The 16,322-nt window shown below is 40.4% G+C and overlaps 1 protein-coding gene across 7 annotated transcripts in view; it reads left to right on the top strand.

The window, feature by feature from the left end:
* DMXL2 (Dmx like 2) overlaps window positions 1–10,012 on the top strand; it is a 172,574-nt gene extending 162,562 nt beyond the window's left edge. For 4 of the 7 annotated variants that reach the window (XM_055363012.2, XM_019011116.4, XM_055363013.2 and 1 more), the window contains 8 exons: window positions 371–509; window positions 1,488–1,548; window positions 1,664–1,791; window positions 2,628–2,705; window positions 4,215–4,306; window positions 6,111–6,163; window positions 7,468–7,685; window positions 8,596–10,012. In XM_055363012.2, the coding sequence (XP_055218987.2) occupies window positions 371–509; window positions 1,488–1,548; window positions 1,664–1,791; window positions 2,628–2,705; window positions 4,215–4,306; window positions 6,111–6,163; window positions 7,468–7,685; window positions 8,596–8,805 (979 nt within the window). In that variant the 3' untranslated portion in view covers window positions 8,806–10,012. Of the gene's footprint in view, window positions 1–370; window positions 510–1,487; window positions 1,549–1,663; window positions 1,792–2,627; window positions 2,706–4,214; window positions 4,307–6,110; window positions 6,164–7,467; window positions 7,686–8,595 lie in introns of those variants that run through there. The other 3 variants (XM_055363014.2, XM_055363015.2, XM_055363016.2) reach the window with 3 other exon arrangements.
* The last annotated feature ends 6,310 nt before the right edge of the window (window positions 10,013–16,322 follow it).

Below are 16,322 nucleotides of genomic sequence, written 5' to 3'. Positions count from 1 at the left end.
CACATTTTATATATCTTACTCCAAGAAATCTTTAAACTCAAATTTCTTTAAACGTGTTAATTTGATACTGAGCTATCTGTACTTGAAGAGAACATAATATTTTTCCATAGATAAAAACAAACTTTTGTTTCAACTTGTGCAGCAATAAAGTTGTCCCCAAACAACATTAGACTAAATTTACATTTTGCCAAAAGGGAAAAAAGTTAACCAGTATTAACATTGGCGATTAGGACTTGTACCTAAGTTTTTCTCATGGCTACTTAGTTTTTAAAATAAAGATTGTCCTATGGGTACATAAGAAGATTTTTAGTTGGAATTTGTGTTAAGAGAAAAGGGAATGTTCACAGTAACACATGAATGTTTTTCACAGTTCAGATGATGTTGATTATCGTGGTTCCACTACAACTCTTTATCAACCCAGTGCAACATCCTATTCAGCAAGTCAGGTGCATCCACCTTCATCTCTGCCATGGCTGGGCACTGGACAGACTAGCACTGGAGCTAGTGTGGTATGTTATTTACTTATAGGTATCATTTCTGGATTTGGACTCTCTGAAAAATCAGTTGGAATCTCTTTGACATAGGAATGATCCTAAATTTCAGCGACAAACACCAGTAGATAGGCCATGATAATGACAGCTGACATTTATTGTGGCTTTTTTATTTATTGTGGCTTTTTTATTTGGTGACAGGGTCTGGCTCTGTCGCCCAGGCTGGAGTGCAGTGGTGCAATTTCGGCTCACTGCAGCCTTGACCTCCTGGGCTCAATTGATCCTTCCATCTCAACCTCCCAAGTAGCTGGGACTACAGGTGCATGCCAGCGTGCCTGGCTAATTTTTGTATTTTTTGTAGGGATGGGGTTTCACCACGCTGCCCAGGCTGTTCTCGAACTCCTGAGCTCAAGTGATCTACCCGCTTCAGCCTCCCAAGGTGCTAGGATTACAGGCATGAGCCACCACACTGGCCTCATATGACTTTCTTAGTGTCAGATGCATGCTTTTTCTCACAACAATCCTAGGTGGTAGGTGCTATTATTACCCTCCATTATCGTTTTACAGATGAATAAACAGATACAAAATGGTAAAGCAAAGTTAAAGGGGAATTCATGTCTACTTCTAAGTGCTTGAAAGCACGTCAGTAACATTCTTGTCACTGTAGCTGGAGGGGTCCCATTCTCATGTTCTGCTCTGAAGCATCTGGAGGTGCTCCTGAATATCCTCAGGGAGGGGCACTTGAAGAAGAGTTCCTTTATTATGAGATGAAGCACCTTGGTAACCTCACAGGCCAGGGCTATACCAGCAAGTGACTGTGCTTCCTCACCCTCTTCAGACAAGTGTTCTATGTAGTGGTTCAGAACATCCATAACAGGCTTTATCTCAGTAATAAGCAAGGTGTAAGAGAATAAATGTCAGAATTTATCCTGAAGCATATCCTTCCTCATCTCTTCTGCATACACAAAATAAAATTTTTAAAATTTTCTTTTAAAGCTTATGAAAAGGAATCTACATAATGTTAAGAGAATGACTTCACACCCAGTCCATCAATACTGTAAGTATTTATGACCTAATAATTGTAAGTGTCCTCATTTGGAGGTTGATTTATAGAATAGAAAATATTGGAACTCTTTAATTTCTTATTTCCTGCTTTTTCTCTTGTGTTTCAGATCTTACAGGTGCTCAGGACGGCAGTGTACGAATGTTTGAATGGACGCGGCCTCAGCAACTTGTCTGCTTTCGTCAAGCTGGCAATGCAAGAGTTACTAGATTATATTTTAATTCACAAGGCAACAAGGTTAGTTTCTGGGGGCTACTGCTAAATTCATCTGAAAATAGTTGTGGATATTTAGGAGTAAGTGATAAAAGTGCATCGAAAAATTAATTCAGTGACCCTGGATTTAAACTGAGTAGACAGTTTGTTGGAGTCTATTCATACACTCTCTTTTCTTCCAATAGAAGCAAAAATCTACAAAATTTAGTATGGATTAATCATCTATTTAAAGATACTAAATATACTGCGAGAGTTAAAAAACTGCCTGTGTTGAGTGTGTTGGTGATTCCTGTAAGCACAGTAAAGTTCTTGAGAGAAACCTAGTTTCTTACTAAATTTCATCAGTAAGAGGTTAGAGGAAAACAGTGAAACAGGTAAGCAGTTAAGAAGTAATGGAAGGGCCAGTCACAGTGGTTCACACCTGTAATTACAACACTTTAGGAGCCCAAGGCAGGAGGATTGCTTGAACTCCAGCATTTGAGACAACCTGAACAACAAAGGGAGACCACATCCCTACAAAAAATTTTTTAAAAAGCCCAGGCATGTGCCTCTAGTCCTAGCTACTCAGAAGGTTGAGGCTGGAGGATCCCTTGAACCCAGGAGTTTGAGGTTATAGTAAGTTATAATTGCACTACTGCACTCCAGCTTGGGTAAAGAATGAGACCCTGTCTCTAAAAAAATAAAAAAAAAAAGTGACAGGGAATATTTTAGCACTTGAACTTTTTGGGAATGACAGCAACAGAAACATAGTTAGAGGCAGAATGTTTATTTAGTAGGGCCTTAGTGAATCTTCCTTCCATGTTTTTACCTTTGCTGTGGATGCTAAGAACATGTGTTTAGTAGTTATACTGTTCTTACAGTGTGGTGTTGCGGATGGAGAGGGTTTTCTGAGTATCTGGCAAGTTAACCAAACTGCATCAAATCCTAAACCTTATATGGTAAGTATCACTAATGTTCCCAGGGCGCATATATACAACATTTTGTTCATGAAGTGTCTGTTTCAGACAGTGAATCTCATTGGCGGTCCTATTGGGAAAAGGATGATTTTTTTCAGCAATCCCAGCCTAACAGCAGCACCCATCTTTACCCTAGTTTTAGACTGAAGTGACCTGAAAAACAAAAAGCCTTGCTTTTCACCTTGAAGTACAGTTTATATTTTAAAAATTTTGGGGGCTTTCCCTGTGTGTGGTACAACTTGGGGTTTTTTAAATTATTATTATACTTTTATCCATTTTGAAAATTCTATCTTCTTAATATACACATGATAAAATTCTGTCATTAAGAATCAGGTTCCGCCGGGCACGGTGGCTCACGCCTGTAATCCCAGCACTTTGGGAGGCCGAGGCGGGCAGATCAGAAGGTCAGGAGTTCGAGACCAGCCTGACCAACCTGGTGAAACCCCCTCTCTACTAAAAATACAAAAATTAGCCAGGCATGGTGACACGTGCATGTAGTCCCAGCTACTCGGGAGGCTGAGGCAGGAGAATCGCTTGAACCCAGGAGGCGGAGGTTGCAGTGAGCTGAGATTGTGCCACTGCGCTCCAGCTTGGGCGACAGAGTGAGAGTTCGTCTCAGAAAAAAAAAAGAATCAGCTTCCAAACATCTGTTCCAATTTGTTCCAGAATTGTGCTTACCAGATTATAAAATAACCAATCCCAATGAGCCACCTTAATCCAAATTGGATTACAAAATAGTTGGTGATGAAGACAAGTAGATCTTTACCTGATGGAGATATGGTGGGGGAAAGGAACATGGGGGAGGGTGGAAGGTGATGCTGTCCTGTGTGAAACTTCAGGTTTCACATATATGGAGGGAGGTTCAGAACGCCTTGAACCTCCTGGGAACAGATAGATTAGAAAAATTTTAAAAAGTATTTGGGTAAACTATACATATGTTCTTAATTATGTGTATAAGATATTTCTCTTAAATTAGGACACTATAGACTGTACCTTGTCTATGCAGAAATGGAAGTAATCTTAAATTTATACTTTTGTCTTCAGTCAGATCTGTACCACTATAATTCCAGACAGAAAAACATGCATTATATTTTAAAATACCTTGACATCCTAAGACTAGTTGGGTCTGTAAGCATTTCCTTTGTGACTGTTAAAGTTTATTACATGTATTTGAGATCATTAGCACTAAAATTGACGGGTCTTAGGTAGGTTCATGTACTTTGATGTCCTATTCTTACATAATCTGAAAAACATGACCTTTAATTCTGTTTTTACCAACTCCAGTTATTAAAAATTATTGGACAGTAGCCAAATAATATACACATGACAGTTAAGCCTCGTACTATCACTTATTCTTTTATCCTGGACTGAGTTTTTAAAAACTATTTTTAGCTCATGCATATAGTATGTTATTAGCAGACATGTATGTTGGTACTGTATCAAATTTTATCCGATGGTAAAATAACATCAGTTGCACTTTGTTTTTCGTAGAGTTGGCAGTGCCACAGTAAAGCCACAAGTGACTTTGCATTTATTACCTCTTCAAGTCTAGTTGCCACATCTGGACACTCCAATGACAATAGGTAGGTTGACAGAAAAGCAAAGTAAGAAATATAAAAACGTTAGAAATCCATACCTTTAGCAAGAATACTTTTCTATTAGTAGGGTTTTTTCCACTCTAGGCATTAAAAAAAAAACTTTGTTACATAATTCTTATTTCAGAGTGTTTTTTCTTACCAAAAAGAGAAAAGTAAAAATGAAAGTTATTCCTAACATATGTAATTTTTATTTTAAGGCTATTCAGTCTTTTTTAAACTACTACTGTTAACACTGTTAGTTTCTCTAGGACTAACAGGCATCTGATATTGTCACCATCATTCTCAACATTTTTATTTTATTGCAGTAGGTTTGGGGGAATAGGTGGTGTTTGGTTACATGGATAAGTTCTTTAGTGGTGATTGCTGAGATTTTGGTGCACCCATCACCTGAGCAGTGTACACTGTACCCAGTGTGTAGTCTTTTATTCTTCACCCTCCTCCCACCCCTCCCAAGTCCCCAGAGTCCATTATATATCATTCTGATCCTTTGTATCCTCATAGCTTAGCTCCCACTTACAAGTGAGAAAATACAACATATGATTTTCCACTCCTGAGTTACTTCACTTAGAATAATGGTCTCTAACTCCATCTGAGTTGCTGCAAAATGTGATTATCTCATTCCTTTTTATGAAGTATTCCATGGTGTATATGTACCACATTTTCTTTATCCATTTGTTGGTTGATGGACATTTAGGTTGGTTCCATAGTTTTGCAATTGTGAATTGTGCTGCTCTAAACAGGCATGTGCAAGTGTCTTTTTCATATAATGACTTCTTTTCCTCTGGGTAGATACCCAGTAGTGGGATTGCTGGATTGAATGGTAGTTCTGCTTATAGTTCTTTAAGGAATCTCCGTATACTGTTTTTCATGGTGGTTTTACTAGTTTACATTCCCACCAGCAGTGAAGTGTCCCCTTTTCACCACCTCCATGCCAGCGTCTATTGTTTTTTGGAGTTTTAATTTGCATTTTCCTGGTAATTAGTGGTTTTGAGCATTTTTTCCTGTTTGTTGGCCATTTGTATTTTGAGAATTATCTGTTCATGTCCTTTGCTCGCTTTTGATGGGATTGTTTTTTCTTGTTAAGTTCCTTGTAGATTCTAGATATAAGTCCCTTGTCAGATATATACATTGTATTTTCTCCCACTCTGCAGGTTGCCTTTTTACTCTTGCTGTGCAGAAGCGTTTTAGTTTAATTAGGTCCCATTTATTTATTTTTGTTGCATTTGCCTTTGGGTTCTTGGTCATGAATTCTTTAAGTCAATGTCTAGCGTAGTTTTTTTTGATGTTATCTTCTAGAATTTTTATGGTTTCAAGTGTTAGATTTAAGTTTGACCCATCTTGAGTTAATTTTTGTATAAGGTGAGAGATGAGGATTCAGGGACTAACAGGTATTTGACACTGTCCCCATCATTCTCAACATTTATTTTGACCTCACATGGTTTTCATTAGCAACACATGCCCATGAATAACATCTTGTTTCCCTGCAGTGGCTACCACCTGGGGATATAAAAGCATTCCTTATACTCAGGAAGTCATATCAGTTTCCTGGAGTGGCAGTGGAAAGGAGATGGGGTAGAGGATGCAGAGACGGGTAGGACCATGTGAGATGGAACTGTGTAGTTTGACCCTACCCCCATCCTAGTTGGGAATCACTACTCTCTATAGGTGTGAGTGAACAAAAAAGATAAGAATGAATAAGCAAAATATTTGACTGAAAGACAGGTTGTCCCTGGTGATGACTTAGAACAATCATTTATGATGTATTTTTGTTATTGTGTTTCTTTAAAAGAAATGTTTGCCTCTGGGACACATTAATATCACCCGGAAACAGCCTCATTCATGGTGAGTTAAGGTCTATGATTTTTAAAAATATACCATGAAGGAATAATACACCATGAAGGAATGCTTTCTTGGTTTTAATTAGTGAATCCAGTGAGTATTTATTGACAGGTTGAAAATGGAGAAATATTTAGAATGAATGACTAAAAATTTGGAAAGTTAATTAGCATATCTGGCTTCCTTGCTGAGTTAAAGATATATGGTCTCAGAAATCCAAAATAGTCTTTCTTTGTATTCTATTCAGAAAATATGGTATGGATAGTGGTACTACTAACAAGGCTATTTAAGAAATTAGTTGCAAAGTATTCATTGAGCTTAATAGAAAATAGCATATTTTAAAGAATTAAACCTCATCATAAAATACTTTTTGTCTTTTTTTCCTTTTTGTGGAGATCAAGGTCTTGCTGTATTGCTCAGGCAGGTCTCAAGCTCCTAGGGTCAAGCTATCCTCCCACCTCTACCTCCCTAAGTACTGGGATTACAAGCATGAGCCACCACACCTGGCCCTAACCATAAAATAAAACAAAGGTTAACCTTATTATAATGACTAGAAATGTAAACAGTGCCATTTAAATATTATTCCTTTTAAGACAATACTTGCCAAATTAGTGTCCTAACTCTGTCTTCCACATAGTACCACCCAAAAAGTGCTCCATGCTCAAGTAAGTTTGGTTAAATGAAGTAGATTGTCAGAAAGACAGAAAGATTCTGTCTTTTAATACACTGATGTGCATTTTGAAACATGTAGTTACTTCTCAATTTTATTGCAGAATTCTGCGAACAGTGGTTAACATTGCTTACAAATTTTCTGCATGTTAATTTGAATCTTTAATCATATTAAAATGCAAATACTCCTGGGAAGGATAATGAACTTCTTAACTTGTAACTAACTGAAAATATTCACACATTTTCTCATAGTGTCGTTGTTTCAATTACTTACCTGAAAAGAACTTTTTGTACGGTACAGCACTTGGCTGGGTTAATACTCACCAACTTTGAGAAGGTTGGTCTCTGCTCTTCTGTATACTTTTTATGAGGCAGTATCACTTAGGGCTTAAGGTTTAAACTTTCTTTTTCTCTCTGTGTTCATTTCATATTGGGATTATGGATAAAAAGTTTGTTCTGACATTGCTTAACATTTTTCTTTAATCATGTGATTACAGAAATTCAATGACTTACAAAACAATAAATGTACCTTAGAATGAAAAATGCATCAGTAATGTCTGTATTTAAATGTGGATTTAGACATCATAATTACCAAGACAAGAAATTGTTTTGAGAAATTCTCTGATGTTTTTCTTCTTCAGGTTTCACGTGCCACGATCATGGTGCCACGGTACTTCAGTATGCACCCAAACAGCAACTCCTAATCTCGGGGGGTAGGAAAGGACACGTCTGCATTTTTGACATCAGGCAAAGGCAGCTCATTCACACGTTCCAGGCCCATGACTCAGCTATTAAGGCTCTGGCCTTGGATCCCTATGAGGAATATTTTACCACAGGTTCAGCAGAAGGTAACATAAAGGTGAGTCAGTACAAGAGGTTGGAATGTGCTAAAGACTGATTGGAAAGAGAAAAAACAAAAACTCCACATTCTTTGAAATAAAGCTTCATGGAGATACTGCATATCTCAACACTCTGCCGCCTCCCCATGCTCCTGTATGGTTCTTTCTAAACTGTTATGGTCAATGAGATTATCAAACTCATTGGACTCAGGCCATTAGAAAGCTTTAAAGCATTCTATTTTGAATAAAGTGTATGAGTTTAATGCATGAAATTTTTTGATGACATTAGTTTGGCTCCTTAGAAGCTTCTCCCCTCTCCCTCAGTACTCTTGTGTGTGGTGGAGGTGACGTTTCCAGTAAGTGAGCTAGTGCAGATGCTCCTTGACTTTATGGTGGGATTATGTCCCAACAAACCCATTATAAGTTAAAAATATTGTTAAGTTGAAAAACATACTTTCAACTTAATATTTTCAACTTACTATGAGTTTATTGAGACTAACCTCAGGATAAGCCAAGGAGCATACTGAATGCATATTGCTTTCACACTGTCATAAAGTCAAAAAGTCTTGTCAAACCATCGTAAGTAGGGGACTGTCTGTACCATACTACTTTTACATAGCCTTAGGACCTAGCTCAGCATGAGGAACACATTTAACTGAATTAACTCAAATAGTTAATTGAATTAGAGATGGGCTACATATGGTTAATATGAAGCCACAAGAGGATGTGAAGGAAAATATGAAAGAAGGACAGTAAATGAATCGTGGGAGTGGTGTTATCATTTCCCACTTAGATAAGCTCTTAGGAAAGAGGCAGTGGGTGGGAAGGTTGGGCTTTAGTGAGATCACTTGGGCCAAGGGAGCAGAAGGGCCATGTTTTTGCTTTTGGTCTTTTCGTAATATATTTTTAACTCCTTTTGTTTTGCACTAGGTTTGGAGACTGACAGGCCATGGCCTAATTCATTCATTTAAAAGTGAACATGCTAAGCAGTCCATATTTCGAAACATTGGGGCTGGAGTCATGCAGATTGACATCATCCAGGGCAATCGGCTCTTCTCCTGTGGTGCAGATGGCACGCTGAAAACCAGGGTTTTGCCCAATGCTTTTAACATCCCTAACAGAATTCTTGACATTCTATAAAGATTGGGGTTTTATTTTTATATACATTTCAGTTAAAAGGCACACTACAGTCATCACTAGGCAATTCTGCTTTCTAAGCAGTTGTATTGAAAACAGAGAATCTCTCTCTGTGTAGAATTTGAATATGACCCAAGCTGAGTATTATCTAAACAGGTTGGTGGAATGAATGCGCATGTACCTTATTATGCTGACATACTAAAAAAAATAAAACCTAGTATTGTATGAAGGATAGCTATTCTTTACAGCATTTAGCAAACCTGATTCAGAAAACATTTGAGATTAGCAAATTAGTAACTTGAAATTAGTAACTTGAAATAATGAAAAGGACGTTTATACCAAATTAAGGAAGAAAATGTTGCTGATTTGGGTTTTTCTTCCTGTTCTTACCACTGACTGAAGCATGCCTGCAGTCTCCTCCTCTGTTGAATGAAGGATAATCATAAGGTGTTAGGAGCGCTAGACCACCTGGAAAACTTTCTTAGCTGTGGAGCAGTGCGCAGTGACCAGTTCTCTGCTGTGAGAGGCCATTTCCATTCTTTCCTGCTGAATATTTTTCCTGTTAGTGTTTATACTGAGCTAGTACTGTAACTTGCAAATGAGTGCAAATTTAAATGCAATGTTTTACTCACAATTTGCACATTCACATTTTTTGGACTGCTAGTTTTTCTATTTAAATATTTGCCTTCATGTTAGGAATGTACTATGTGAACATGACATATTTGTAGTTAACCAAACACACCTTCTTAGTCCAGTTTAGTATTTTTTCTTTTTGTGTATTCAAGGTTAAACACCCAAACATTTAAGGATATGTTGAAACTACACCAATAGAGCATTTCATATCATAATTAAAATGAATGTTAGGCTTCTTGTGGCCAGTTAATAGTTGATGAGATTGGTGATATTATTTATTGCCACAGCCTATTGTATAAACTATGCAGAGTTAAATATTTGCTTGTAAAATATTAGCCAATGTTGTCATTATTTTGATGTATTTCCTTGGTTATGACCAAAAATATGTTGAGATACTGAAACTAATGTCTGTGTGTTTAAATGTTTACCAGCAAATTGTCTTATCATGTTAATGAGAATGTTCAATGCCTGTGTGGTAAATAGTAAATACAATGGCATAAAAGTAACTTTCTCTGAAGATGTGATGTTCAGGCTGTGAAATATATATGTAAAAGAAAAATAAATGTTATTTGTTAGAGTTTTTAGTTTGATACTGTTTTTGACCGTTGAGATTTTTAATTTGATAAAATGTTTAACTGTTAGAGAATTTGCAAGCTATTTGGCAGTCTGTTCATTCATAAGTAAAGTATTTACTGAATACCTTCTATACCAAAAGCCATTCTAGGAAATGGGATACAGTGGAGAGCCAGACAGAGAAAGCACACAATGTTGAGATTTAGCGGGGCAAGAGCTAACCTCACTATACCTTCTCCAGACAGATTTGAAGTTTATTGAATGAAGTACTAACCTCGTACCCAAAACTCAAATCTGAGTCTTGGCTATTTGCTTGCTCGTAAGTAAGTAAGGGAAGTCAGAATATGCCCACTGATAAGAAGAGCCAGGAAAATTAGCTTGTGAGCGACATCTCAATGCCTAAAGCAAAACTGATTCAAAGGAGCTTTCAGAAAAAAGGGAAGAGAACTTTCTCTGTCAGGTAAAAGCAGTAAGAGACTCCAGATTCACCTTCTAGCTTGAAACAACTAAAAGAAAGAAGAAGACAAAATATATAAACAGTGGTTCTCAAGACATTAAGCATCAGGTAGGGAGGGACAGTGATTCTTGAGAGGTGAGCATTTTAATTGTCCCAACTTACCACCTCAAGAAAGTTTCCAGGCCACAGGCAGGGAGAGAACCCAGGCAGAGCCTAATGGTTTCTCCAAGTTGCCAAGATAGAACTGCGAGTCTGGGGAATATAATGAGGATAGAGTTTGCAGGCCAAAGGCCACAGAGGGGCACAGGGAGAGGTACACAGAAGGTCTGTATTTATTAGTCCATTCTCACACTGCTATAAGGACATACCTGAGACTAGGTAATTTATAAAGGAAAGAGATTTAATGGACTCATAGTTCCACATGGCTGGGGAGGCCTCACAATCATGGCAGGAGGAAAAGGAGGACCAAAGGCACATCTTACATGGCGGCAGGCAAGAAAGCATGTGCAGGGAAACTGCCCTTCATAAAATCATCAGATCTCCTGAGATTTATTCGCTATCACAAGAACAGAATGGGAAAAACCTGCCCTCATGATTCAGTTACCTCCCACTGGGTCCCTCACACAACACTTGGGGATTATGGGAGCTACAATTCAAGATGAAATTGGGTGGGGACAAAGTCAAACCACATCAAGATCTTCCTCAATATTTTGCTGAGAAAGGAATCAGTGTATGTGTATGAGCAAATTGCTGGCACCCAGAACAATAGCCATCAAAAGGGATTAGAGGTAACAATCTAATCACACAAAGCTAGGAATTCAGCAGGAGGCCCCCCCTTATCTGTGGCTTTGCTTTCTGTGGTTTCAGTTACCTGTGGTTAGCTGTGGTCTGAAAATAGGTGAGGACAGTACAATAAGAAATTGAGAGACGGAGAGACCATATTCACATAGGTTTTTATTACTGTATATTAATTGTTCTATTGTTGATCTTTTACTGTGCCTAATTTATAAATTACACTTTTTGAGACAGAGTCTCAGTGAGTCGCCCAGGCTGGAGTGCAGTGGTGCGATCTCAGCTCACTGCAACCTTTGCCTCCCGGGTTCAAATGATTCTCATACCTCAGCCTCCCAAGTAGCTGGAACCACAGGCATGTGCCACCATGCCCGGCTAATTTTTGTGGTTTTAGTAGAGATGGGGTTTCACCATGTTGGCCAGGCTGGTCTTGAACTCCTGACCTCAAGTGATCTGCCTGCCTCAGCCTCTCAAAGTGCTGGGATTACAGGTATGAGCCATCATGCCTGGCCTAAACTTTATCATATGTGTATATAGAGAGAGGAAAACACATATATAGGGCTTAGTACCATCTGCAGTTTCAAGCATCCATCCACTGGAGTCTTGGAACATCTCCCTTGTAGATAAGGTAGGGGGACTACTGTAATTCATATTCTCACCAACCAGCTGGAAAACCTCATAATTCATGGGGCATTAGGTAGTACTCTCAAGGATTTTGCTGCAGTAGCAGGACAAAATTAGTCCTAGGATAAACACTATCATGGTCCTGCCTAAGAAAGCTAAAAAGGAAATGACCAAAAGCCATATAGCTAAATTTTATCTGAAAACATAGCTCCAGAATATTTGTAGGAATACAAAAATATCCAACACTCAACAAGGTAAAATTCACAATGTTTGACATTAAAAAAAATGCATGAAAAGTAGGTAAATACAAACCATAATGAGAGGGAAAACATACATCAAAACAGATCTAGAAATAACACAGGTGATAAAATTAATAGCATAACTATTTCATATGTCCAAGAAGCTAGAGAAAAAATTCAATGTTAAGATGTGGAAGACACACAGATTCAAATCAAACTTACAGAAATGAAAAGTATAATGTTTGAGATAAAGAAATACACTAGATGGGATTCACAGCAGATTAGACATTGCAGAGTGAAAAATTAGTGAATATGAAGGCACAATAGAAACTATCCAAAAGGAAACACTTTTAAAAAATGTTGGAACCAAATAACACCAGTGAGCTCTGGGACAACTTTGAGCATCCTAATATATGTGTAATTGGAGTCCGTGAGGGAGGAGGGTAAAGGAAAAATATAATTAAAATAATGGCCAAATATTTTCCAGTTTTGATTCAACCACAGATCCAAGAGCTTTAATGAAACTCAAGCACAGGAAACAAGGAAAGTAGAGCCATACTCATCATAATCAAATTGCTTAAAATCAATGATAAGAGAAAAATGTTAGGATCACAAAGAGAAAATAGACACATTGCATACACAAGAACAAAGATAAGGATGACGGCAGATTTATTTCAGGAACAATGCAAACCAGAAAGTGGATCGACATCTTTAGAAGTACTGGAAGCAAAAAAGCTGTCAATCTAGAATTCTTTGACCAGTGAAAATACCTTTCAAAAATGAAGTTTACATAAAGACATGAAAAGGGTAAAAGAATTCATCGCCAGCAAATCTGCACTATAAGAAATATCAAAGGAATATAAAGAAAGTTTCTCAATCAGAAGGCAAAATGATACCAGATGGAAATACGGATCTATTCAAAGGAATAAAGAGTATACCAGCAATTATAACTACATAAGTAAATTACATAAAGACTTTTCCTCATTGTTTAAATCTCTCCTAGACAATTGTTTAAAGCATAAGTAAGGCCAGTCATGGTGGTTCATGCCTGTAATCCCAGCAATCTGGAAGGCCGAGGTGGGGCGGATCATCTGAGGTCAGGAGTTCAAGACCAGCCTGGCCAACATGGTAAAACCCTGTCTCTACTAAAAATACAAAAATTAGCCATACATGGTGGTGGGCATCTGTAATCCCACCTACTCAGGAGCCTGAGGCGAAGAATTGCTTGAACCTGGGAGGTAGAGATTGCAGTGAGCGGAGATTGCGCCACTGCACTCCAGCCTGAGTGACAGAGCATGACTCTGTCTCAAAAAAATAAAAAAAAGCATAAGTAATAATTTATTGTGTGTATATGTACAGGTAAAATGTATGACAACAGCAGCATAAAGGCCAGGAGAGAACTAGAAGTATACTGTTGTAAACTTTTTACACTATATGTGAAGTGATATATCACTTAAAGTTAGATAAAAATCTACAGTATAATTAGTTTGGGGAGTGACATCAGCAATATAGCAGGATGGGACTTTCCAGTGCTCACTCCCTCACAGAAACACCAATTTAAAGGACTATCCATGCATGAAAATACACTCACAAGAGCTAAGGAAACCAAATGAGAGATTACAGCACCTGAATGTTGCACAGAAATCAGAAAAGATGCTGTGAAGAGGATAGGAAAGAGTTTTACATGACCCATCCATGCCACCCTCCCTCCAACCCTGGGTAGTATGACGTGGGGAGAGATACCTTCTGCATGGGGGATAGAGAGGGAGGTGAGCACCAGAATGGTGCCTCGGACCCCAACACCAGGCCTGCCCCAGTAAAACCCAGTGCTAGATCCCTATTGCCCAGATTTCAGGCCAGTACCCGCAGACTGAGCCTCTAAGCCCATCTAAGCACCAGGCAGGATCCTGCAGCCCCAGGCCCCTCACTGGACTTCGTTTCTGGGCCCGTACAATTTCTAAGCTTGCCCGCAGCAGCCCCAGGCTCTGGACTGGTTCCAATGCCAGGCCAGACACCATAGTCAGGCTCCAGGATGGCCCCAAGGACTCAGTCCTCAGACCCATCCAGCAACAGGCAGACCCTAGTGAATATAGGCTCCAGACAAGACACCATGGAGCTGCCTGCAGGCCTGCCTTGGTGCCAGTGGACTTATTCTCTCAGGCCTACCCCAGGGCTGGGCTGTCCCCAGTGGCTCCATGCTCCAGACTGTTCCCAGGGCTGGGCTGGCCTCTATAGCCCTGGGCTTCATGCTCCCTCCAGTGTTGGTCCGGTCCCTGCAGCCCTAGTCATCAAGGGGACACCCATGGACCCAAGCTCCAGGCCTGCCCTAGCACCAGTTTAGCACTTGCAGCCTCAGGTATCAGACCATTCTCAGGCTCCAGGCCTGTCACACTGCCAGGATGGCCCCAGTGACCTGAGGCTCCAGACTGCCCCAACACCTGGCTGGCTGGCACCAGCAGCCTCAGGCTCCAGGCTGGCCCTGCAACCCCAGACTGCAGACCGGCCTTTGTAGACCTAGTTTCCAGGTCCTCCTCAGCCTCAGGCCAGCATTCATGGACCCAGCCTCCAGCCAGCCCTTGCAGACCAGGGACCCAGTCTGCCCCAGTGCCAGGCTGGGCCTTCACAACCCCAGACTTCAGGCTAGCACATGCAGACCCATCTTGTAGGCCTGCTCCAGCACTAGATTGGCAGCCATTGACCCCAGTACCAGACGGCCCTGGCAGTCCTGAGCTCCAGAGCAGCTCAGTGCATGCTGGCCCATATAACCCCAGGTTTCAGGCCCACCCCAGCACCAGGTAGATACCCCTATCCTCAGGCACCAGATTGGCACCTGCTGCCTCAGGAATCAGTCTGTGTTAGCTCCAGGTTGGCCTCTGCAGTCCCAGACTCCAGGCTGGCATCCATAGACCCAGCCTCCAGGTTTTCCCAGCACCAAGCTGGCCCCCATGGTCCCAGGCTCTATGCCTAGGCCCTAGGTCTAGGCCCTAGCACTAGGTCAGCACCCACAAACCCCAGTCCCAAGCTGGCATGTGTGGACACGGGCTCTAGGCCTATCCAGTGCCAGTCCAGTTTTTACAAACCCACGCTCCAGCAGACCCAAGGTTCAGACCTGTCCTAGTAGACCTAGTACCAAGCTAGCCCGTGCAGACTCAGGACCCAGACCTAGCCCTACAGACTCAGATTCAAAGTCTCTCCCAGTGGACTTGTATGCCAGGATCATCCCATTGCCTGGCTAGACCCTGCAGATTCAAAGTCAAAGCCTGTATGTACCCCAGCACTAGATCAGCTCCCATGGACCTAATCAACAGGTCCACTCCAGTGAATCTAGGTTCATAGACCTAGGCACCAGGCCCGCCTGCCCAAGAACACAAGAAGCAAGCCTGCCCATGGGCCATAGCAGATAGTGGCCAGAATCTCTGGACAGGTTGACTGGTGAAGTCCTTGCCCAACCAAAGCAAGCCTGCAAAGACTCTAATCAGTCCCTTTCTGACATGAATGCATGGCCACGTGAATCAAGAACAATCAGGGACACATGACACAACCAAAAGAACAAAATAAAGCACCAGCAACTGACCCTAAACAAATGAAGACTTACGATTCAGCAACTACACTCTTGGATATTTACTCAAAAGTCAGTTTGTTGAAGAGATGTTTGCAGTTATCTTTATTGTATCACTGTTTACTATAGTCATCTTAAGAAATCAACCTAAGGGTCCATCAAAAAATGAATAAAGAAAATGAGGTATATATACAAATGAAATATTATTCAATCTTTATAAGGAAGGAGATACTATCATTCATGACAACATGGATGGGTTTGGAGAACATTATGCTAAGTGAGATAAGCCAGGGATCTCTGGGCACTGGGGGAAGGAGAACACCGCAATTGTGAGGCAGTGAACTCAGGGCTGTCCTGTTAGAGCAGAAAGGAAAACCAGACCAAACTCAGCTGATGCTCACCCATGGAAGGAACATTTAAACCAACCCTACCCAGAGGGGAATCGCTGATCCCAGCAGTCTGAACTTGAGTACCTATAAACCTTGCCACTGAGGGCAACAGTGCTCTGTGTCTCCAGGTAAACTTGAAAGGCAGTCTAGGCCATAAGGACTGCAACTCTTAGGCAAGTCCTAGTGCTGAATTACACCAAGACAGACAGTGGACTTGGAGAGGACACGCGAGACATCAGCTGGAGCAGTCAAGT

The sequence above is a fragment of the Gorilla gorilla genome, chromosome 16 (genome assembly GCF_029281585.2).
Source record: "Gorilla gorilla gorilla isolate KB3781 chromosome 16, NHGRI_mGorGor1-v2.1_pri, whole genome shotgun sequence".
In the NCBI taxonomy this organism is placed as follows: Eukaryota; Metazoa; Chordata; class Mammalia; order Primates; family Hominidae; genus Gorilla; species Gorilla gorilla.
Note: the sequence above shows the minus strand (reverse complement) of the source record. Positions and strands in the feature narration are given on the sequence as shown.